This window comes from Ovis aries, chromosome 4 (assembly GCF_016772045.2).
Source record: "Ovis aries strain OAR_USU_Benz2616 breed Rambouillet chromosome 4, ARS-UI_Ramb_v3.0, whole genome shotgun sequence".
NCBI lineage: Eukaryota > Metazoa > Chordata > Mammalia > Artiodactyla > Bovidae > Ovis > Ovis aries.
This window is the reverse complement of record NC_056057.1, coordinates 120,692,425-120,717,108: the sequence shown is the minus strand read 5'-3', so window position 1 is coordinate 120,717,108 and position 24,684 is coordinate 120,692,425. Positions and strand designations below refer to the sequence as shown.

The following is a 24,684-nucleotide window of genomic DNA, read 5'->3' as shown; positions in this document are numbered from 1 at the left end:
GGGCCCCTGGCCTCAGGAGGGGGGGCCCAGGCCGCCTGTGGGCCTCTGCAGTGCTTGCTGGGAGTGGAGCTGTTCTGCCTGCAGCTGCTCAGTGGCCCCTCTCCTGACCCTCTCCCTGGAGCCAGGCGGCTTCGCTGGGGCCTGGCCGGCACCCGGGCTGCTGGAGACTCAGCTCCAAGTCTGAGATCACAAGCCAGGGAGGCCCGGGGGCCCAGCACCTGTTTCTTGGCCCCCAGCCGTCTGATTCCGTGCTGTCAGCTGCCCACGAGTGCTTCCCAGGGCCCGGCTGTGCTGCAAGGGCGAGCGCGGCCCGTGTGTCTCACCGCCTTCCAGACGGGGACAGTCTCTCCCAGGGATGCCCAGCCCCCAGAGCTGCGCCTTCCTCTGACTCTCTACCCAAGCGTCCTCTTTCTGCCCACTCCAGGACAGCTGAGCAGTCTGGGCTAGGGGTTCAGCGCCCTTCTTACGGCCCATACAGACCCCAGAGTTGGCATGACTTCTGCACTCTTGAGATAAAAATGTTATCAAAGCTCTGTTATTTAAACTTGAACTTGAACTTTCTTCCACCAAAAGTTCCTCCTGTGCTCTTGAGTCTTCCTGTTCCCGGTGGACGTCAACGCGGAGACCGGACTTTGGGGAGGAAGACCAGGCCTGTTTTCCGGGCTGAGGTGCTAGACACTACGCTCGCGTTGCAAATGTGCTTTCGCTCGTGGGTCTTCTGGGAGTGGGCCAGTGACAGCCACACAGGCACATTCCGCGTGGGGTGCTTTCTCGCTGAGCCTGTCACGTGGAGCACGCTTGCTGACAGTGAGCGCATGTCATCCAGAAGCAAGGGCGGTGGTGCCTGTGGGGCTGGAAACGGCAGCCCCTCCAGCATTCTTGCCTGGAGAGTCCCATGGATGGAGAAGCCTAGTTGGTTACAGTCCGTGGGGTCGCAAAGAGTCAGACACGACTGAGCGACTTCACCTCCCTGCAGGGCAGAAGCTGAGCTGCCCACAGCTGCACGTCCTGCAGCTCCTGCTCAGGATAGGGCCGCAGGCTTCTGAGACTTAGAAGTGATCGAGCTGTTTGAATCTTGCCGTTGATAAATTTTAAAAAATGTTAGGTTTGCATTTGAAAATTACTGAAGTGTGTTCATGAAGGCAGCTTATGTGTGAGACGCTCTTCTAATTCTGCCCAGAAAAAGTGTTCTCAGCAAGCTGTGGACCTTCTTGCTCCCCGCGCACGCACACACGCAAACAAGCACAGCCGTCCTGATGCGAAGATTTTTGGTAATGTGTTTTTGTACAGGGCATAAAAATATATCTCTGTAATTACATGATATTTAGTGATTAGATAATTATGGATAATTGCATGGGGTAGTTCTAAGTGCTAAAGTGTTACCATAAGATCTAAAATGTACAAATTGCATAATAATTATTCTTGGGAGTTATTTGGTAATTCTGAGCATAATTATCATGTGATCCGCAGTGCATGTAATTAATGCATAGACACGTGGATTTTGCCTTCATAACTACTTCGCCCTTGTTATAAAGCTCTTTGTCATAACATTTGAGTATTAAATATAACGTAATTGGCTCCCAGATACAGTACATTAAGCCCCATGATAATTGCTTTCATAGTAACAATAACCCTTATTTCATTTCCAACGTGTGGCTCTTAAGCAGGTCAGGGTTGCAAGGAGCAAACGGCCAGGACGTGGCAGCCGCGAGCAGGCGGAGCGGCACTGAGTGCTGGCCGCTGGCTCACTGTTGGGTGAGGAGCACCTCCTGTGGCCAGGCCTCCCCAGGGGGAAGGGTCTCGTCTTCCCCGTGGACAGAGTCTGTCTGCTGACCATAGCGTGTACCTCCTGTCCAGCCCGGCCCCGCTCCGCCTGTGTTGTTCATATAGCAAAGCACCCGCCACGTTTCTGGTCTAGGGTGAAGGGCTGGGATTTGATAAGGAGAAGAGCTCATAAGAAACCGCAGAGGGGGCCTTGGCTGATTGGTGAGACTGCGGGAAAGCACCCGCAGCAGTGACTCGGGGACTGCAGCCGGGGCTCCGGCTCGGCCTCCACACTAACACGGTGCCCTCCACTCTCTCTCCAGGTCTCACGTGGCAGGATGACTACACCCAGCGCGTGATGGCCCGGGAACTCGCCAGCCTGCCCCAGACGCACCCGCGCCGCCCCGAGGTGTCCAGCCCCGCCAGGTAAAGCGGGCCTGTTCGTGTCTCTTCCCTGGCCTGTGTCCACCAGCCCTCTCTTTGTTTCATGGAGCGAAGAACCCCGTCTTTCTGGTGTAGATGCTCCGGGAAGTTGGGATGTGGGGAAGGGGCAGATGGGACTCCCTCCACCACAGGGTCCTGGCCCCCGGGGAGGGTGTGACAGGGACCCTCCCACGAGGGGGTGGTCTCAACAACGGACATGCCCAAGGGTCTGTCTCCCTTCCTGGGACCTTTGGAGAGTCTGCATCTCCAGAGCCTTGGTTAAAAGCAGGAGGGTCAAGAATTCTCATTTCCCAGTAGGAATTTATGCTCAGTTTAGTACAAAAAGCAAATTAAACCATGGAATCTGTGTTCGGGCCCCCAGCACAGCAGCCGAGAGAGCCGGATTTGTTCCACCTCGTCGTCTCCACACACGTGCAGAGGGTGTGGACGCTTTGCCCACTTGTGCAGGACACCGACCCGGGGAGGGGAGGCGTGCCCCATGGGCAGCGTGCGGGAGCTGGCTGCCATCCCTGAGCTGACGGGCGGCTACTCCTCAAGGTCAGACAGCAGGGAAGGGACCGCCCCTCGGTTTAGTGGGGAAGCCCAGCGTCTGCCCGCAGCCTTTGTACAGTAATTCCAGTGCAGAAGCATCGGCCTCCTCCTTCCTGCTCAGTCCGTCCAGCAGAGGGGCAGCCAGGCCGCCGGGTCCCGCAGAGGCAACGCACCAGACGTGAGAGCACGTTCACCGGGCAGCCCTCCCCGGCCAGGCTGTGCACGTCTTGAGGGTGGGTAGGAGCTCTGCCTTGTCACCCTCGCCGGTCTGTTGAGCTTCGTCAACGAGAACCTGCCTCGGGAGTCTGTTCTGTAAAAATAACACTCAAAAAGCAGTCAGGCTGTCCGTGTTCATCCGGGCGCGTCCACACTCTTCGTGCTGGTCTTTGGGCGACACGTGGGCGCTTCACGCAGCCCGAGGCGCCTTCCTGCCAGCACCGAGGCTCCGAGCGGGCTGCGCTGTCACAGGCGACCCCGGACGCCACCGAGGAGGCCACGGCACAGGGGGTTGGGGGGACCGGGACACACGGCAGGGACGAGGGCAACACCCAGGTGGCCACGTTCTTACCACTGGTGATGCTGTCACTTAAAACAATTGCCCATTTGCTATGAAAAATAACGTGGCTTTTTAGATTACACGTGAGATTGAAAGTTTAAAATACACATGTGAAGAGGTTGGAGTTTTCTACGTGAACTTCCTGTGCGCGATCTGTGTCCGTACAGAAGTATTTCTGTATTTCCTGGGCTGTTTCTCTCCGTATGGAGTCTTCTGTGTAAGGCTGGTAGCTCCTCACGTGCCCCGCTCTGGAGAAGCAGATTTGTGGTCTGTTCCACCTGTCAACGAGGTGTGGTCGCCAGTGGAACCGGGCTCATAGCCTCCTGGGCTGGATGGGTCATGTCTTTCTCAAGGATGTTGAACCCGAATAAACCAACCGTCTGGCTCTAAAGGCGGAGCCTCGTGCCGGGGGTGGCACGCTGGGATGCTCCCCAGTAGCCGCCCCCCATACTCCACCCCAGGAGATGGGCTTCCTGGCAACCAGCAGGCGTTGGCCTCAGGCTCGGCGGGTTTGGGCAGACTCACCCCCGGCTGGCAGGCAGGGCTGGCAGCACACCCACCTCGGGCCATGGCCACTCGGACCCCCGCTCTGCCTCTTCAAGCCCTCCCTTCCTAGACCCGGCCACTCTCCACCGTGAGCTTGTGGTTCTCCCGGTCCTGCTGTGTCTTTGCAAGGAGCTCCCTTATTGGAGATGCCGCGTGTCCCGTTGGGCGTCTGCTGGTGACTCAGCAGCCGGAACGGGAATCAGTGTTTGTCAGGAAACAGACACACACAATAATGCACGTGGATACGCATGGAATAATGTTCCTTCTTTTCAAAAACCTTCTGCTAAATTTTCTTTGGTGTCGAATTGTCTGCTGCCCAGTATATACTTTAAATGATCTTTCTATGTGGTTAAATCCCGTACCACTTCCATTCTTCTCAGGTTATTGGTGAAATACGCTCACAGGTCTCACTGTGTGAATTTGGAGCGTCCACATTTCTGCAGAGCACTCTCACCCTTCTCACAGGGACTCCCAAACGTGTTGGCTTAGTGCGGTCACAGCACTGTCATCACTTAACTTGCTCACTGCATGTGTGGTTACTACCCTTCGCCGTCGACTTCTACCTTTACCCTTTGACACAGTTCATAAAAAGAGTTATCTCCTGGGCTCTCCTCTTTCTGCTACCATTGGATTCAGCACTGTTTCTCTTTTAAATGAGACTCTTGAGCCGAAAGTTCGCCCTTACTCTTTCATCACGTAAGGCCGTGCATCCGCCTGTGAGCGTGGCCCTGGCTTCATCCTGCAGCGCCGACGGGCCGCTTGCCTTTGTTCTCGACTGTGGGCCGCTGCGGCTGCGTGCCCTGCGGGAGCAGCGAGTGCAGGCTTGCGTTTCGTCTGAGTCGTATGTCCTTTAGAGTTTAATTACTGTCTGCTTTTACTGCGTTTTCATCAGAGAATGTGACACGTTCAGCTTTTTCTTTTTAGAAATTTGGGATTTCTTTGTGGCCTAGTTTATACCACGTTTATTAATTTTCAGTGGATGCTTAAAAACCTTGTGTCCACTATGTAAGAGTACACATTTTTATAGATGGTTAAATTAGACATAAAATTTATAACTATGTATAAATATAAATTATTCAGAGTCAAATTCTTTATTTACATTTTGACTTATTGAAGTGACAGGTCTGAATTACTCTTGGAGGAGGAATCCCACCTTTGGGTGCCCCGCCTCTGTCCCGGCGCAGCCCTGGCAGCCAGCATGGACCGTGTCCAGGGGGGCGTCCAGCCCAGAGCTGGTGACTAAAGAAGGAGCGGGTGAAAGGTCGCATGACACTGGGTGCTCCAGGGGTCACCCCAGGGCCCAGAATCCTGCTTGCCCTTCGTTCCCCAGAGGACGGGACTGAGCTGTGAGCTCTGCTTCCATGAAAAATAAAACGGTCAGAAATAACCATTTCCAGAAATGAATGATGGTGAGCTGGGTTAGGGTTGTGGACAAAGGGAGTGAGAGCCAGGCTGCGGTGTGCTCTTTGCAACAATTCTACTTACAATTCGGGGTTTTTCCTCTAGCAAACTGGGGGACAACGCAAAGCAGCCCGTGTTATTGGCGCCTGAAGGTCAGTGCACGGAGTGGGAAAGTGACCAGTGGCGACGACACGCTTGCTCTTCCGAGGTAGAAAATGGACTCTTACAAAGTTTTGATCCGCTTCAGGAGAATGACAGGGCAGAAGTCAGGCTGCCAGCTAATTCCTGCAACACCTCACAGTATGGTGACGGCTGTGCCTGTCGCTGTTCTATGTTAGAGTGTCGCGAACAGTCCTCTAGCACAGACACCCGGGAAGATGAGTAAGATAATTTAAAGGCGCGTTTATGAGGTGGTTCTATCTGCATTGATTAGCAATTAGTGAGAACAATAGACAAAGTGCCAGAAACGTAAACTGACTTCAGTTAAATCACTCTGACAACACAGAACATGAAATTTCATCCATTAAAAAATGGTCAGGTAAGCTATAGCCATGATTTGAGATGCAAAGAACCATGTGGCTCCTGATCGTTTACATCCTATTAAGTCTGAGCCACCGTAGCTCGAAAAGGCTTCAGAAATAATAACAGGACCGTTTTGTTAATTGTGATAATTAAGCTCAAATGTGAAGATTTTCTGTAGGTCCCAGTTTGTGTGAAATACACACGGGTATCGAGCCCCTCACACCAGTGGCCTGTTCTTGAGAACCAGACTTTCCCTGTGGAAACAGTGGCCAGGAGCCTGTTCTCCGCGACCCCAAGTGGGAAATCACACCCACCTGCACCCCATACACTGCTGGAGCGCCAGCCGCTCAGTCGTGTGTGACTCTTGCGACCCCATGGACTGTAGCCCGCCAGGCCCCTCTGTCCATGGAACTTTCAAGGCAAGAAGACTGCAATGGGTAGCCATTCCTTTCTCCAGGGGATCTTCCCGACCCAGGGATGGAACCCAGGTCTCCTGCACCTCAGGCAGATTCTCTATCATCTCAGACACCAGGGAACATACCCAGAGTGTGTCTAAACCACAGCAAAGACCCACATGGAGGTGACAGGTGTTTGTTACCATGTGTAGGTAACGGTCACATTTGGAGCAGAGTACTTAAATCATTGCTCCCTGGTCACTGAAAGTGGATATGGTTGTTAGTAGCACAGCCTCACCCACCACCTGCACAACACACAGACATACACAGGTACACAGGCACACACTTGGCTACATACACATACACACTTAGGAACACACAGACACACACACAGGCACACAGACAAATAGACACACAGGCACACACACTTAGATACATACACACTTAGGAACACACAGACACACACACACAGACACACAGAGACACAGACAAATAGACACACAGGCACACACACTTAGATACATACACACTTAGGAACACACAGACACGCACACATAGACACACACAGACACACACACACACAGACACACACACACACAGACACAGACACCTAGACACATACATGCGAGACCCTCACAAGGAGGAAACTCGGCTTTGACTGTGGTTTCCAGGCACAACCAGAGCTGGCATCATCATGAGATCCAGGGATGCGCCAGGCCTCGCCCTCTCACCTGGACGATGGGTCAGATCCCTCCTCTTCAGGTTGCTGTCCGAGAAGACACCAGGCCGGGGGGCAGGGGGCTGGGCCCTCGAGCCCAGCAAGATCCTGCCCGGGCACCTAGGGAGCTCCCTCGGTCGTGTCTGAGCTGCGCAGGCTCTGGTCCCAGGGAGCTCGGAGAAGAGGGTGGTGGTGATAACAGGCTCCAGAGCCCTGACCCTCGGGGCTCCGGGGCTGGCGCGCGTCTCCCACGGGAGACCCAGGCAGGCGGGCACTCCTCTCTGCACACAGGCTGCAGGCCGCCTTTTGGCCATAGAGCGAGGCCAGCCCTGCTCTCAGCTCCCGGCGCGCAGAGGCAGCCGGTTCCCTGTTGCTCGCTGTGTCCACGGCCTCCCCGCACACTCTGCCGCCCTCCCCGCACCCTCCGCCCGCCCTCCCCGCCTGGCCGGGGGCGCCCCAGGCCCACTTCTGCCCGCCCTTTCCCGCAGGTGTCACGACTTTTACCACACTACATGCGTTTGTAAGGAAACATGAAAATCCAGCTGTTCCTGCAAAGCCACATCTCTGCAAACACAAACACCAGGGGAAGGACGGGACAGACCAGGCAGTCATCAGATGCACACTCGCCCTCGGCCTCTGCTGGGGGGCCGGGCTAGCCTCCTCCAACCTCTGGGGGCACTTCCGGCAGTTATCGCGAGAACAAGCACAGGTGAAACCCAGCGTTCACCTGTGTGAGCGCCAAGCGCACGTAGCAGCCGCGAGGACGCCGGGGCCACCGTCCGCAGGCCGCGGCTCTCAGTCGCCACCCGCCTGCTGGGCACCCGCAGAGCGCTCTGTGAGCCGTGTGCGGCTGCCTCGGGAGCCTGCCCACTCCTTTGCCCACAGACGATGCCTGCAGTTGTCCGAGTCCGACAGGGGCTGAGTACTGTGTTTTACATGATTTTAAAATGCATTTTCATTAAAGAAAAAGGAAACAGGACATTTTTTTTCCCCGAGTAAGTTCATGACCTGCATCACTGCCTTTCACCGCCATTGGTTGTCCTAAACTCACCCCCAGTGACAGCAGAGTCTGGTCACAGGGCCGCCCTTCCTGATGCTGGAGAGGTGCCCTCTGCGAGGTCAGTGGTGGGGACATGGGTTCTGCACTAACTGGACGTCACCTGAGTCTACCACGTGTTTCCAAGCTCATTTGTTCAGCGGACACTGTTTTCCAGTGCTGACTGTGGCCGAGGCCCCATGCAGAAAACCCACAAGAACAAGGTCCCTTCCTCCAGGCAGCTTCCCGGGATTGCTGCCTGCCTTTTGTGGTCACACTGGGGCGCCAGGAGGGCCCGGGGCCATCTCCCTGTCAGCTGACTAGCATGCCGATGCCTGGCGGACCCCTGTGGTCCCCGCTTCCGGGAGGTGGGTGAGCACGACCTTCTCACTCCGTGTGCCTGCTCCTCGGCACCGGGTGGGGAGCGGAGGGGAGGCCACTGACAGAGACAGGCCCAGGGCAGGGGGCGGCGGGCCCAGGGCTCACCAGTCTCCCCTCCCCGCCCGGGAAGCCTCTCTGCCGCTGAGGTTCTCCCTGCACTTAGTAAGTCCTGGCCGACTCCCCACTCCGGCTTGCTTCTGCCCCCAGTGGCGGGGCGGCTGCTGAGAAAGGAAGTCGGGTCGCTCACCAGGTCCCCCTGTGTGCCAGCACCAGGCTTGGGTGCAGACAGGGCCCCGCCGTGGGCGGTGTGAGCGGCGGGTCAGGCCCTCGTCGCCTGGCCTGGCGCCTGAGTGCCCACACAGCCCTGGCCGCCCCTGTGCCTGCCGTGAGCTCCGCGGGTGGAGCCAGTGCTGTGCCCGCGGACCGCCTGACACCTCCCTCTCCTTCGCAGGAGCTCGAAGCAGAGCGTCCCGGACGAGCGGAGCCTCAGCCTGGAGGGCGGCATGCTGGCTGAGGCCCTGCAGCGCTACCTGCCCTACCTGGAGGCCCTGTCCCAGGCTGCCACCGCCGACGCGCTCCCGGGGCCGGAGCTGGACAGGCCACCTGCCCAGGTGAGCCTCGCAGCCCTCAGGTCGGGGCGGTGACCCTCGTGGCCCTGCGGTCAGGGCGGTGACCCTTGCAGCCCCGGGGTCGGGGTGTTTCACTGTCCCAGGCGCACACAGGGGACGTTCCCGTGCCTGCAGCCCCTCTGGGCTCTCCCCCTGTGTCCGGCGCGAGTGGGGGCCAGGGGGGAAGGACAGGGCACCTCTCTGCCCCCTGGAGGGCCTGTGTGCACCCCCGTACTCCTACGGCACCCTCCTTTTGGGGGTGCCCAACGGCTGAGTGCACTCCAACGGACGTGGGCACTCCTCCTTCGGGGTGTTCTGTGTGCCAGCTGTCAGGCCCTCGGGTGGGAGTTCCTTCTGCAGTGGGGCCAGTCTGCTCTGGAGCCCTCCGGGACTTGAAGCCCATGGAAAAGAACAGTTTACAGATGCAACGAGCAGTCTCGTAACCTTCTGGATGGGAAAGAAGGCGTGCTTTCATGACAGCGCTTACAGTGGCGCTGCCAGCTTTCGACTTGCCTGGGGCAGCATGGCCTAGAGGTGGCGTCCGGGGCCCTCACGCATCCCGAGGAGGGACTCTGGGGGCAGCACCCAGGTCCGCGTGCTCGGGAGGGTGGCGCCGCCTGCAGAACTCGGCCTTGGGTCTGACCCAGAGGCCGCCCGGAAGGCGGATGAACACCTCGAGCTTTGGTCCGGTCACTTGCCCAGCCCCGCCCCAGGCCGCGCCCAGGGCCCCGGAGCGAGGTTGGGCCACTCCGCAGCGCTGTGTCCCTCTGGCCAGCTCGGCGCTGCGTGTTGGTTGCAAACACGCCCCTTTCCGCAGCCTCACGGTCGGCAGCCCTGCCCTGTTCGTAGCTCCCGGAGAAGGGGCGCTGACTCCGTTCCCTGGGTTCCGCAGCCCGAGCGGCCCTCATCAGCCCGGTTCTCCGACCCCTCCCAGCTTCGGGCTCTGGGGCCATGCAGGGCGGCCGTGTGGGGCGCGGGGCGGCCGAGCGCAGGGCCGGGAGGGGAATCGCACAAAGAGGGAGGGTCTGCATCCCCACTCCAGCCCGAGGCCCCCTGCTCCGGGGAGCCGCCTGAGGGGGGAGGGGCGGGGGGCGGCTTGAAAGCTCCCGCCTGCGAGCTCCTCTGCGCAGGCCGCACCCCTACTGGCCCGGCCGCATGGACACTCTGTATTTCAGCGGATGCGGCAGCCCACTCCAGCATTCTTGCCTGGAGAATCCCGAGCACAGCGGAGCCTGGAGGGCTGCTGTCCATAGGGCCGCACAGAGTCGAACACGACTGAAGCGACTTAGCATGCATGCAGGGCTGCTGAAGCGAGCACCACACTGTGTATCTTAATGTTAAACTCGGGTTTCCACCTTGCACTTTCTGTGAAGCAGACACCGAGCTGGGTACCGTGGGGCTGCATCGACGCCAAGACCCTGTCCTGGGGGCCGACGGAAGGCAGCGCCCGAGGTGCCCGAGGTTCCGACGCTGCGGCTCCTCCGCCGGCGCTGAGCCGCCTCGGGAGGCCACGCCCCTTCTCTGTCCTCCCGGATCCTGCCGTGACGTTGGGCAGTGATGGTCGGGACGTCAGTGGGAGGATGAAGCTCTCAGCCCAGGGCTCAGTTCACTGCAGTTTCTACAAATAGTCATCCCTGTTTTAGAGACAAAACGGAAACCAGGTCAAGTCTGAAAGCCATCTGCTGGATGCTCAGAGGCGTGCTTGGCTCCACGAGAGACTCACAGGGGCGCGGCCTGCTCACGAAGAAAATCTGATCTGTGCCCCAGCCCGCCCAGCACCCAGGGGCGAGGCCGCTGCCCGGCACACCGCAGGCCGGGATGGACTCCGTCTCCTCTCACAGCAGGAAGCCAGCCTCGCTCCTCGCCCTCTTGATGCTGGGGATTTGAGAACGTAAAACAGCAATCGTCTGGGGCTCCCTCCAGGGGCCTGGCGAGTCTTTACCAGCCCGGCCTCGGCTCCGGCCGTGGGCGTCCCGACTCGGCTGTGGGGACCCCGGGGCGGGTGCCTGGGCGGCGGGCGCGAGCCGTCGGTAATGAGCGACCCGCGTGGAGTGCGCGCGATGGGGAGGCGGGGACGCGGCGCAGCGACAGGCGCGGGAGAAGTCTGCGCGGAAGGCATTCCGGTCAAGTCTCCCTGCGAAGCAGCTGGACGGGCCTTCCTGCTGAGGTGTTGGTGGCGCCGAATGAAGCCTTGAGCCCAGGTCCCCGCGGGCGCGGCGGCCCGTGGAGGTCAGTCCCGAGCCCCGTCGGCCCGTTTCTCATTCAGTTTTGGGCCCTCTGTGGCGTGAGCTCTGGCACCAGAACTGGAAACACACGTGAGCAGCGTTGCCCCCCTGGACCGCGGGTGGCTGGTGGCGCCCAGGAGACCGGGGTTAGGGGTGACCGCGGCCCAGCGGGGCGTGGGAGGTGGGGCCTCGGTCCTCTGGGAGGGGCCGTGGCGAAGCCCAGGAACGCGCGCTCAGCTCTGCCGCCTCTCGGAGCCCAGGCTCTGACCCTGGGATTTACGCAGAGCCTCAGCGCCGGCCCCAGCTCGGAGGGCCCAGCCCCGGCCGGCCGTCCAGCACCCACCCCATCAAGGGGGAGCCGCCGCTCTCTGCTGGCACCGGTCGTTCCTCCGGGGGCTGCGCCCTGCGCCCTGGGCTGCCTGCGAGAGGACGCCCGTGCCCCAGGCCTCTCTGTCTCAGGACACACGGCCGCGGACACACCACGGTCCTGTCCAGCCGCCTTCAGCAGCCGCCACCGGCCAGCAGGCCTGGCTTCCGCGGTCTTTGGAACGCCCAGCCAGGAATGGCGGCGCCCAGGCTCCTGCCTGGGTGATGCTGGGTTGGGCTGATGCCCCTGCAGTCCAGCGGGCCCTCCCCTCTCAGAAGCGCCCAGTTTGAGTGATGGGCTCTGCGCTCATCTCACCACGCAGCTGTTTGAGCAGGACGGTCACAAGCATGGTTCAGAAAAGGCGCGCTCGGCGGCTTAGGCTCGGGTATTGCTATGCTGTGTTGACAGTGGCTTCTCCACACTGGCTTCTGGCTCGGGCGTTTTTAGTCTGTGTGAGATAGATGCTTCTTGATATGTAAGAAAGGTGCAAAAGCCTAGAAATATCTTCTCTGTCCAGAGTTTAACTGAGGAGAAAGCCCTGGTCATGTTTCCGATGAGCTGACGTGGACTCTGGTGTGAGGAGCGTTGGTGCAGACCCGGCCAGGGCTTTGGGCGGTGCTGGCTAATCTCCGCAGCCCCGTCAGCTGATGACATATCTCAGCTGGAAGCGTAAGCTTTCTACACTGATGATGCAACCAGTGTCCAGTGGACTGCTCTATGCATCATCTTTCCTGTGTACGCGTCAGCAAACATGCAGCTGCCACGAGCGTCATCAGACATGCAGCTGTCATGATCGTCAGAGAAGAGCCGTGAATTTATTGTGCTGAACTGTGTCGTTTAGTACTAATGACTGGCTGAACTCGAGCCCGATGAGCACGTGGGGTCAGGGGCTTCCCAGAGGATGGCCGTTGGATGAACAACCAGAAGTCAGCAGTTGAAGATGTTTGGATTATCTCAAAGGGCAGAATGTCAAGAGGCCACCCTAGTCCACTCTGACAATAGGAACAAGCCAGGTGAGCTGCTAAACCATAGCCTTAAGGGAAAAAGCCCAGGGAGCTGAGAATATAAAGAACCCTGAATGAACTAAATTCAGAAAGGGAGGAGATCCTTCTAGGGAAGAAGAGACCCAGAGACTTCCCTGGAGGCAGGGACCATGGGGGCACGCAGGGAGAATGTGCTGAGGTTTTTAAGGAGCTGTTTTCAGTGGAGACTAGCGTGAGGGTAGAGCCCAGAGTCAGGCTGCACAGAGCACCGAGTGCCCAAGACGGGAGCTGGGAGAAGGGACTGGCGCTGAGAGATGGCCTTCCAAGGGGCGCCAAGCCCTGCTGAGCACACCTCCCCCCTTGAAGGCTTTGGATGAGGCAGCATGGTGGAGAAAGATTGATGTGTAGGGTGCAGAAAGCCAGGGAAAGAAGTTTCTTGCACATGTCGTGTGGGGCTGTGACTCAGAGAGAGCTCCAGGTTCAGAAAGCTGGCGGCTGTCTGCAAAGCATGAGGCAGCGCTCAAGGCTGACTCCAGCTTGCACTTGAGCCCTGAGCCTGCCCTCAGCGTTACTGTGGGGAGGAGTGACCGAATCTGACCGACTTGGCAACAAAGTCCTCACCCATTTCAGTGACAGATTCCATGGACTCGGATGGAGAGAAGAAGGGTTAAATATGATTTGCTTTGGTCTCCATTGCTTATTCATGCAACAGCCAAATGTACAATCCCAATTATGTATGACTGATCCAACATACAGTCAGAAGTCGGGAGATGCGTGAAGGAACAACCAAACGTCACTCTGGTCGAGAGAGTAAAGAGTTGGCAGGGGGAGAGCCAGGTATGACTCAGGTGTTGGGATCACTAGAAAAGGTCATCTTAATAAGTAAGGTAAATATGTTAAAGGATTGAGTGGGAAAGGTGAAAAACATAAGTGAACAAATGGAAAATCACAGCAGGAGATGGAAGCAGTGAAAAGAAGCAAATGGAAATGCTAGAAATTAAAGGAAGATCCGAGGTGAAGAACTCGTCCGAGGAGCTTAACCATAGACTAGCCACAGCAGAGAGAAGCATCAGTGAATTTCAAGTCAGGTCAGTAGACATGGTCAGAAGTAAAAGAAAAAGCACAGAGAAAGCGTGCGAAGTGGGACAAAGCCCCCGAGCCACGGGGTGCCGTGTCAAGCGGGCTAGCCTGTGTGATTGGGACCCTACGTGGGAAAGAGGAAGAGGAGGAAGCAGAAGAAACAGTTTAAGAAGTAGTGGCTGGTGTTTTTCCCAAAACTGATAAAGCTAATCAAAACATAGATGCAGGAAACATACTGAGCCTCAAGCGGGATAAATACAGAGAAAACAAAATCCAGGCATATCATAAGCAACCAGGGGAAAGCCGCAGATAAAGAGAAAATCTTAGCGGTGTCTTCAGGTAAACAGATGCCTTACATCCGGGGGCTGTTTATAAGGGCGATGTCTCGCGTCTCGTTAGCAGACCAGAAAACAGTGGAACCAACAGAAAGGGGACAAAACCCTGTCGACTTGAATCCTGCACCGTTCACAGCCGTAGGGCGAGCGGGGAGAGCCTGTGTCTGGAAGCCTCATGCCTCAGATGCGCTGACAGACATTCTTCAGCTCAGAGAAGATTGACGCAGAGACACCAGTATCTGCTAAGGGGAAGAAAACAACCAGAACTAGTAAACTGGCGAGCAGCCAGGAATGAGAAACCCACATAATACATGTAAACTTCTGGACAGAAACAATTGGATGTTTAAGGCAAAATAATTAACACGCGCTGTGAGGTTTTTAGCTCATGTGGAAGAAAAGTGCGTGACGGCGAGGGCACAGAGCCTCGGAGGAAAACTGCAGTCAGGCGGGAAGCACAGAGCTCGGGCCTGGAGTTGTTCAGCTTCCACATGTTTATTCCTTTTAAGCCGAAACAGGGTCCCCGAGTTGCCTCCTCCAGACCCGCTGAGCGCAGCTCTGCATTTTCCAGCGGGCAGCCTGCCGGTTGGGCCTGCTTCCCTGGGGCTCTGCCCGAAGCCAGGCCTGGGGCTGCATCCCAGCTGGGACCCCCTTCCCGGAGAGCTTGTCTCCTAATCCAGGAAATGAGGGTAGTCATGTCTCTACGCGAGGGTGGCTGAGAGCGTCAAGTCAAAGCCCGGCCTGGCCCTGGCGCTCGGAAAATGCCACCCACGCTGCGACCGTCATCCTGAGTCCTCCGGGCGGACTCTGCAGGCGGCACGCCTGTGCCCACCTCGCGCTGACCTGGGCGCACAGGAGGCAGCGGCTGCCTGCCTCGGAGCATCCCCTGAGCCTTCTGACCCCAGGCGTGAGGCTGTGGGTGCAGCTGAGGAGGACAGAGCGGGAGGAGGGTGTGCTGGAGCAGAGGTGAGGGAGGGCGGCGGGGGGCGACACCACACACGCTTCCTGTCGTCCGTGGTCTTTGAGACCAGTTCCAAGCCACTTAATGTGACACCACGGGCAGACGTTCCGAACTGAACACCCAGGGTTCGCATTGCTGTAAGCCTCTTGGGGAAATCGTCGCCCCTGTGGTTTGGAATTAAACACCTCTTCAACCTCAGATTTTGTGAGCTCTAGAAGCTGATAGCACGCACAGCAGAGACAGCACAGGCACCGTGGTCAGAGAGAGGCCAGCATGGGGCTCTGGACGGAGGAACGCTGCCCTGGGGACTGCGCTGTCAGCAGGAAGGACACCTGCCAGCTACCAGCACGGGGAAGCGGGCCGGGCACGTAGAGCCTGAAGTGTGCCGCACTGATAGCCCCTCCACTGTGCTGAGAGAGACCAGGAGCAGCTGGCTAGCTTCGCTCTCTATGGCCTGAGTGCAAGAAGGCAGGGCGAGCACCCCATTAATGCTCTGGAAGCGGGGGCTTTGAGGCTCCCTCCAGCCCCCAGACCTTGCTGCCCCTGTGCACTGTGGGGCCGCCTCGCTGGGCAGCCTGTGGACAGCCCCACCGCTTCATGCTTCGTCATGCCCGCAGCAAGCGTGTCTTGATCAGCGTGCTTGTCAATGCTGCCTTCAGGCTGTGAGACAAACTGGAGGCAATGTTTGTTATGTGGTCAAAAGATGGCCCAATTTGGGCTTCCTAGTTTGTTTTGGATGCTTGGCACAAGGGAATATCTGACGAGCGTGAGTGACCAGTGTATACACAGAAATCTCCTTCACTCAGCATCTGCTGGCTTGTGGCACCTGAGAGCCTGTAGGCTCTGGCAGGCTGAACTCGTAATTGAGTGATCTGGGACTGGGGCCGGCGGACTTCCATGGGAGGAAGGAGCCCGACTTTCGGCTCCAGGACCCCAGCCCCGGCACGGCTCGGGGCAAGGGGAGATGTCCAGGCAAGGAAGTGACGCGCACTGCGGCTCCAGGAAGCGGCCGTGGTTCCCCAGCTCAGGATGACCACTGCCTTCCAAGCTGCCTGTCACCAAACCTCTTTGACACTCTTTCCACTACCAAGTCTGTGACTTGATTCCATTTCAGTTGGCCCATGTTTGAGACATCCTTCTCCCCCCGTCCCCCTCCCCAAAATGTAGACCATGGTCCAGAGCTCAGCACAGAGCAGCGTTGGTGGCTGTGATGCTGGTGATGCTGCTGATGGCTGTGATGCTGGTGATGCTGCTGATGGCTGTGATGCTGGTGATGCTGCTGATGGCTGTGATGCTGGTGATGCTGTGATGGCTGTGATGCTGCTGCTGCTGCTGCTGCTGGCTGGAGCCTGGCCAGTTCTCATGCTTTTCAGTTGCTAATCTCCTGATTTGGGCAACTGTTGTCTTAACGATTACTCAACGTTATCTTAGGGAACCTAAGGTCATAGTTCTGTTGAATTGAAGTTTAAAACACCTTCAAAACAGGGCTTTGAGAACTGTCCCAGAATCTTACTGACTCAGAGGTGCGAGTGGACAGAGTCCACCAGATCGCTGCCCCAGGGCTTGTGCCTGGGTCCCTGAGTCTTATAGGAGGCGCAGGTGTGAGATGGTGAAGAGAGCAACATCACTGGTGTGAGCGGGCCGGAGGCGAGCCGTGAGGAAGTGGGAGCCCCTCCACGTCTGTGCTGGGTGCCACGGCCACCCCCACTGGACTTGGAGTTAGATGACCCATTAGGGCAAAGGTCACTGAGAGCAGAAGTAGGGTCCGAGCCAGGGGCCAGCGCCCTCTGCTCGCTCGCTCAGTCAGGACATGAAGCCACAGACAGGGGGTTACTGTGAGGACTCTCTCTGCCCCTGACCCATGCTGGCCTGGGCACCTGGCGGTGGGGTGCACAGTCCCCAACACCAGGGCCCCCACAGGACCCGGCATGACTTGGGAGAGCTGGCGTTTCTATTATTTCACAGTCTGCCTGCTAAAACCCTCTCTCCCTCTTCACCTTAACCTGGCTCAGAGCACACAGGACCCCACAGGCTGTTCATCGCGGTCAGTCCCAGAGCTTGCTGGCCTGACGGTCACTCACCTGGAGGGCCCGCAGGGCCTCCACCCCCCTCTCCACTGACCGTAACGGAAGGCCCTTCGAGCAGAAGCTGCCTTCGCACATAGAGAGCCGGTGCTTCTGGCAGGTTGATGAGCCTCTCAGAGGCCGTCCAGCCCCGCGCTGGGACCCCAGGCCTTCCTAGGCAGCCTTGCTCAGCGGGAGTTCAGCTGAACTTGAGATTGAGACTTGTACCCAGTTTGTGCAGAAGTGCGAGGGCTGTTTGCTGTGGAGACGTCTTGTCTCCTCCCGTCCGTCTTTCCCTTGTGGATCTTTTCTCCCTCTAAAGGAAAAGCAGTTGATTTCAGCCAGCACTTGGATGGAATTAAACATTTTTATGACAACTACATTACATCCCTGGTGGCTCCGCTGGTAAAGAATCTGCCTGCAATGCAGGAGACCTGGGCTCGATCCCTGAGTCGGGAAGAGCCCCTGGAGGAGGGCAACCCACTCCAGCATTCTTGCCTGGTGAACCCCCGCGGACAGAGGAGCCTGGGGGGCTGCCGTCCATGGACTCGCAGAGTCGGACACGACTGAGCGACTAAGCACACCGCAGTTGCATCGTTTTAGAAATAAACGCAGTGAGACAGGTGATGGTCAATCTCCTGTAACAGAGGAAGACCAAGCGTCAAAACGTCAAGCGATGGGCCCAGGTTCCTACGTGAGAAAGGGGAGCAGCGTGCAGAGCCCGGGGTTCCGGATCCAGGCTCGCTGCCCCCAGATCCGTGCTGTGGGCTAAGCCCCAGGGGCACTGATAGAAACAGACAGCAGCCTTGGGAGTCTGAACCACCGTCGTAGGTTCAGTGGTGGCTAAACGTCTTAGCTAGGTCCCCAGGCACGCACCCCTGGCCCAATACTGTGCCCCGATGGAGGGGCACGTGGAGAACAGGAAGCCCGAGATTCTGAGAGCTTGCAGACCCCGCACCCCACCCGGAGTGCACGGTGAAGGCCACGCTGTCAGACCCTAGTGGGAAATTACTGTTTGTCCATGAACTTTTGATGGCGCCGTGTCAGAGGCAGGACACTAAGACTTCTAAGGTTTTTACAGCCGCCCTCAAGGTGAGGAAACTGGGCCTTGTTCTGTGGGCAAATCAGAATGTGATGAGACCACATCCTCCTGGGAGAGTGTCCTGAGTGAGGAGGGAAGGCAGGGGAGGCCAGGGAAAGGCCTGGATCCGCACTGTGTGTGTGAAACCAGGGGCCCCGGCAGCGTCGCCGGCTGGGCAGCACTGCCAAACGGATCGGATCCAAAGTGGGTTTCAGTGACCAGGGAAGAAGGGAGCTGCAGGGAAACAGAGACGTCAGACACAGGGTGCAGCCCTGGGGAGCCCCTCTGCGGAGCCACAGCAAACCCCGGGGCGGGGAGAGGCCTAGGCAGACCTTCCCGCCGACACACAGCACGGGAGAAGAGGTCGGCATCGCTCCGCGGCCTCCTCACCGCGCAGGCGGCCGAAGGCAGACAGGGGTCACTGCGGTAAGACGGCGACCGCGGACAGCAAGCCTGCAGGCGGGAACGCGGTCCGCGGCTCCTGCATAGTCAGCGCAGGGCCGCCCAGCCGTCAGCCAGGAGGAGGAACCCACGTCCACACAGAGGCTTGTACAGGGCGGTTCACAGCAGCGTTCCTCACATCAGCCCCAAGGCGGAAAGGGACCCAAAGGTTCCCCAACTGATGAATGAAAACACAAGCGCGTCCTCTGTCCTTAGAGCAGACTTCAGGGGTACAAGGGAGCGCGGCACCTACCGCTGCCTGCTGGCGCAGCTGGGGTGGGCATGGTCGGGCGAGAAGTGAGGGGAAGCGACACTCGCTCAGTCGTGTGGGACTCTGCGACCTCGCGGACTACACAGCCCGTGAAATTCTCCAGGCCAGAATACTGGAGTGGGTAGCCTTTGCCTTCTCCAGGGGATCTTCCTGGAGCCCAGGTCTCCCGCATTGCAGGCAGACTCTTTACCAGCTGAGCCACCAGCGAAGCCCACTTCTTGCAAGAAGCAGACGCCAAAGGCTCCGCGGGGCTGCCCTACAGGAAGCGTCTGAACGCGCGGGAGAAGCACGCGGATGAGCCGCTGCCTGCGGGAAGGGAGCCGGGAAGGGGTGCAGGTGTGCGGGCGGCAGACAGGTGGTGTCCGCGCCGGAGCGCGCGGATGGGCCGAGGCTCCCGGCGCCCGGGCTGCGCTTTGGTAAAGCTGCTGTGTTAAGACTGCGGGAGGACCGCGGACGCGCCCGCCCATCGGTGGAGGCGAACCTGGGCGCGCTCCGGGGCCACTCCCGGGCGTGGCTGGCGATGGGCGCTGACTCCGTTTGTCCCCCGCCCCTGCAGGGTGAGGACCCCCTGGCCGACAGCATGCTAACCTTCGTGGCCCAGACGTCCGCTCTGACCTACGCTCCCGCGGCGCGCGCCGACCTCGCAGGGGGCCGCCCCCTGCGCACGCTCCGCCGGCTCCAGCCAGACGAGCTCAGCCCCAAAGTGGCCGGCGGGGTGGACAGGCAGCGTCTGGTGGCTGCACTGGGCGCCTACGCGGCCCGGAAGGCCCCTGCGCCCTCCAGGGACGGCGACCCCGCGCCCCGCGGCCTTGTGCGTGCGCCTTGGAGAGCGCCCCGGGTCCTGTCGGCGGCGCCGGCGGCCCCCCAGAGATGGCCTTCGCCTGCGGACCCCAGAGACGCCCCGGTCACAGACGATGGTAAGCACCCTGCGCCTTTTCGGAGGCTCCAGTCTTTCTCTGGCACCTGCCTAGGCTGGACCTTCGAGGGTCTCTTGCCCTTCCCGGGGCTCCTCCTTAGAGAGGGGTGGGGTGTGGGAGGTGGCCAGGCTGGTCCTGTGGGGAGCAGTGTCCCACTCGGGGCTCAGTGTGTGGGTCTTCTGCCCTGGCAGCCTCGCTGCTCCCTGGCCTTGTTGATAAGGATGCTGGGGGAGGGTCACAGGCCCATCGGGCCCACACGGTGTCTGCAGGGTTGGCCATGAAGGACGTCACTGTCTCCACGCCTCTCCTGGGCCAGCTCATGCTCAGCTGCTTGGTCTGTGGGTATCACGGGTCCCCAGGAGACCCCAGCCTAAAGTGAGTGCCGTCCCAGTTGCTGCAGGGAACTTGGGCCTGTGAAGTGACCGACCCCCAAGCCACACCCCAGCACCCTGGTGTGAGTCAGCCCCACAGCAGTCATCGCTGGGGGACCGATGACCGCTGGCCCGGCCTGGTCTCTGGGACGCCCGGGGCCCTCATCTCTTCTAGCAGCCTTTCCCTGAGACCGTAAAATGTGAAGTGAGATTGGGATCAAGTCTGACTTCCCCTCTGAAGATATGCAAATCATATCATCAAGCAGGTAGCGGATTAACAGAAAACACTGCGAGCCTGTTCGGTTAGCGCTCCCCCCCCCCCCACCCCAGCAGAGGCCACTGAAGCTGCTGTGAGTCCCCTGTTGCCCACGTTGTGCCCTTCTGCTGCTGGCTCTCTCCTCAGCCCCTTTGTCCAGACGGCCGCTGTGGTGCTGCAGCTGGAGGGGTGCAGAGCTGTGACTGCGGGCAAGGGTTAGGTGGTCATCGGCCACTCCCGTCCCGGGGGAGAAGGTGCACTGGGCTCAGCTGGTCCTGGTGGGCGGCCTGTGGGGAGCTCTAAACCACAGGCTCCCCTGGAGCCCCTCTCGCTGGCCTTGCTGCTTCCCGCTGCCCGTCGTTCCCCAGCGCGGTCAGTGGTCTCCAGGGCCACTGTGCTCCCTGATCTGGCCCCGCTCAACCCACCACCGCTGTCCACATGCTGTCGACGGCGAGCCTGGCCCGCGATGGGCAGGCAGAGGCCTGTGTGTGGACCCCCTGCCCCTATCCATGGTGCTGACGACACCGCCCCTGCCGCGTGTGCCCACCCCGCCGATGTGAGCGCCCTTTCTCTGGCTCCTTCCTCATCGCCCCCGGCTTAACACAAGCCCGGTTTGTCGACTGCCTCTGCCCCGGATGTTGGAACCGGGAAGAGAGAAATACCGTCTCAGGCGGCAGGTGGCCGGCCCCTGTGTCTGTAGGGCCCCCGTCCCGGGTTCAGCTCCCCCCGCCCGCATCACTGGCCCCTCGCGCTCCGCACACTCCGAGGTGCGTGGCTTCCGGAACACCCGCCTGAGATGCTTCTCTCTCCGTGGCCCTTACTAACGGCATCTCTGGGCTGTGGTTTTCCCTGCGCTAAGCTGCAGTGTCGGCTATCTTTTTATATACGTTGTCTTCCCAGCTGCACCGTGTGCTTTAAACGGAGTCACGTAAGATGTCAGTCAGGGAACAAGCAGAGAGCCTTGTAGGACGGACGCCCGCGCACGCCTCGCTGGGCTCCGACAAGCAGCTCCGAGCTCCCCTCGCTGCTTCTGTGACCCCCCCCTCCCCTGCACAACCCCGTCAGATTTCATCTGTCACGCACAGCACTGCATTGCCCAAAGACATGGCTCTCGAATAGACCTCACGAGTAGCTTTATCACGTGCTAAAGTTGATGCTGATGTCTTCATATCACCAAACAGCTAATCCATGCTTAAATTTTTCAGTTGAAAATTTTCTTTACAGTTGGTTCTTTGAAGTCAGATCTGAAGAAGGCTCATTGAACAGGGGGCTGTACCTGTTAAGCCCCTTTTAAACTACAGAAGCTTCCTCCTCCCTCCTTTCTCCCCTTCCATCATTGTTTTGTTAATATCTGAAAGTTTCAGGTGCACGACATTTTAGTTTGGAACCTGTGTGCACTGCAGAGTGACCACCACCAGAGGCCCAGTTGCCTCCCTTCCCCATGTAGCTCTCCCCTGCACTCAGCTCGTGCCCACCACCGCTTCTCCTCTGGTAGCCACTGATCTGTTCCGCGTATCTATGGGTTTCTGTTTAATTTCGTTTGGTTTGGATTCCACATGTGAGTGAAATCCTATGGTATTTGTCTCTTTCCACCCGGCTTATTTTACTACTTAATACCCTCTAGGTCCATCCATGTTGCGGCAAATGGCAGAGTTCCACTCTTTTTCGTGACTGCGTGATATTCCATTATATAGAGAAGGGGTAAAGACGTGGTGTGGCACACACACCCCACCTTATCTTTATCCATGCGTCTGCTAATAGACATGTCGGTTGCCTCCGTATCTCAGCTGTTGTAGACAATGCTGAACATGGGCTGCGTGTTATATATGTGTTTTGAATTAGTGTTTTTGCTTGCTTTGGGATGAGTACCCAAGCGTGGAACTGCTGGATTATGTGGTCGTCTTTTTGTTTGTTTGTTTCTTGAGGAGCCTCCGTGCTCTTTACTAAAGTCGCGGCACTGACTGTGTTTCTGCCAGTAGCCACGAGTGTTTCCTGTTCTCCACATTCTGTCCAACGCTTATGTTTCTTTTCTTTTCAATAACAGCTGTTCTAACAGGCGTGAGGTGATAGCTCAGTGTGGTTTCGATTTTCATTTCTCTGATGATTAGTGATGCCGAGCTCCTCTGCACATCTTCCTTGGAAAAATGACTCTTCAGATCCTCAGCCCATGTTAAAAATTCAGGTTGCTTGGCGTTTCTTCTTGTCATTGTTGAGTTGTATTCGTTCTCTTTATATTTGGGGTATTAACCCCTTATTGTTATATGCTTTTAAGACCTCTTTTCCCTTTCAGGACGGTGCATTCGCATTTTCATAATGACATTCTTTGTTCTGTAGAAGCTTTTCTTTTCTAGCAGTCAGCGAACTAAAATGGACTGGAATGGGTGAATTTAACTCAGATGACCATTATAACTACTACTGCGGGCAGGAATCCCTTAGAAGAAATGGAGTAGTCATCATGGTCAACAAAAGAGTCCGAAATGCAGTACTTGGATGCAGTCTCGAAAACAACAGAATGATCTCTGTTTGTTTCCAAGGCAAACCATTGAATATCACAGTTATCCAAGTCTATACCCCAACCAGTAACGCTGAAGAAGCTGAAGTTGAACGGTGCTATGAAGACCTATAAGACCTTTTAGAACTAACACCCAAAAAAGATGTCCTTTTCATTATAGGGGACTGGAATGCAAAAGTCGGAAGTTAAGAAACACCTGCAGTAACAGGTAAATTTGGCCTTGAAATATGGAATGACGCAGGGCAAAGGCTAATAGATTTTGCCAAGAGAACACACTGGTCATAGCAAACACCCTCTTCCAACAACACAAGGGAAGACTCTACACATGGACATCACCAGATGGTCAACACCGAAATCAGATTGATTATATTCTTTGCAACCAAAGATGGAGAAGCTCTATACAGTCAACAAAAACAAGACCGGGAGCTGACTGTGGCTCAGATCATGAACTCCTTATCACCAAATTGAGACTTAAATTGAAGAAAGTAGGGAAAACCACTAGACCATTCAGGTATGACCTAAATCAAATCCCTTATGATTATACAGTGAAAGTGAGAAATAGATTTAAGGGCCTAGATCTGACAGATAGAGTGCCTGATGAACTATGGATTGAGGTTGTACAGGAGACAAGGATCAAGACCATCCCATGGAAAAGAAATGCAAAAAGCGAAATGGCTGTCTGGGGAGGCCTTACAAATAGCTGTGAAAAGAAGAGAAGTGAAAAGCAAAGGAGAAAAGGAAAGACATAAGCACCTGAATGCAGAGTTCCAAAAGAATAGCAAGGAGAGATAAGAAAGCCTTCCTCAGCGATCTATGCAAAGAAATAGAGGAAAACAACAGAAAGGGAAAGACTAGAGATCTCTTCAAGAAAATTAGAGATACCAAGGGAACATTTCATACAAAGATGGCCTCGATCAAGGACAGAAATGGTCTGGACCTAACAGAAGCAGAAGATATTAAGAAGAGGTGGCAGGAATACACAGAAGAACTGTACAAAAAAGATCTTAACGACCTGGATACTCACGATGATGTGATCACTAATCTAGAGCCAGACATCCTGGAATGTGAAGTCAAGTGGGCCTTGGAAAGCATCACTACGAACAAAGCTAGTGGAGGTGATGGAATCCCAGTTGAGCTGTTTCAAATCCTGAAAGATGGTGCTGTGAAAGTGCTGCACTCAATATGCCAGCAAATTTGGAAAACTCAGCAGTGGCCACAGGACTGGAAAAGGTCAGTTTTCATTCCAATCCCAAAGAAAGGCAGTGCCAAAGAATGCTCAAACTACCGCACAATTGCACTCATCTCACATGCTAGTAAAGTCATGCTCAAAATTCTCCAAGCCAGGCTTCAGCAATACGAAAACCGTGAACTTCCTAATGTTCAAGCTGGTTTTAGAAAAGGCAGAGGAACCAGAGATCAAATTGCCAACATCCACTGGATCACGGAAAAAGCAAGAGAGTTCCAAAAATAAACATCTATTTCTGCTTTATTGACTATGCCAAAGCCTTTGACTGTGTGGATCACAATAAACTGTGGAAAATTCTGAGAGAGATGGGAATACAGACCACCTGACCTGCCTCTTGAGAAATCTGTATGCAGGTCAGGAAGCAACAGTTATAACTGGACATGGAACAACAGACTGGTCCAAATAGGAAAATGAGTACATCAAGGCTATATATTGTCACCCTGCTTATTTAACTTATATGCAGAGCACATCATGAGAAACACTGGACTGGAAGAAACACAAGCTGGAATCAAGATTGCCGGGAGAAATATCAATCACCTCAGATATGCAGATGACACCACCCTTATGGCAGAAAGTGAAGAGGAACTAAAAAGCCTCTTGATGAAAGGGAAAGAGGAGGGTGAAAAAGTTGGCTTAAAGCTCAACATTCAGAAAACTAAGATCATGGCATCTGGTC

General features: G+C 56.9%; 1 protein-coding gene across 3 annotated transcripts in view; it reads left to right on the top strand.

Annotated features, from left to right (window-relative positions):
* The window catches only part of PTPRN2 (protein tyrosine phosphatase receptor type N2), a 618,076-nt gene that overhangs the window by 199,475 nt on the left and 393,917 nt on the right, over window positions 1-24,684 (top strand). For all 3 annotated transcript variants that reach the window (XM_042249105.1, XM_042249106.1, XM_027968410.2), the window contains exons 4-6: window positions 2,088-2,190; window positions 8,746-8,905; window positions 19,263-19,623. In XM_042249105.1, coding sequence (XP_042105039.1) covers window positions 2,088-2,190; window positions 8,746-8,905; window positions 19,263-19,623 — 624 coding nt within the window. The remainder of the gene's footprint in view (window positions 1-2,087; window positions 2,191-8,745; window positions 8,906-19,262; window positions 19,624-24,684) is intronic.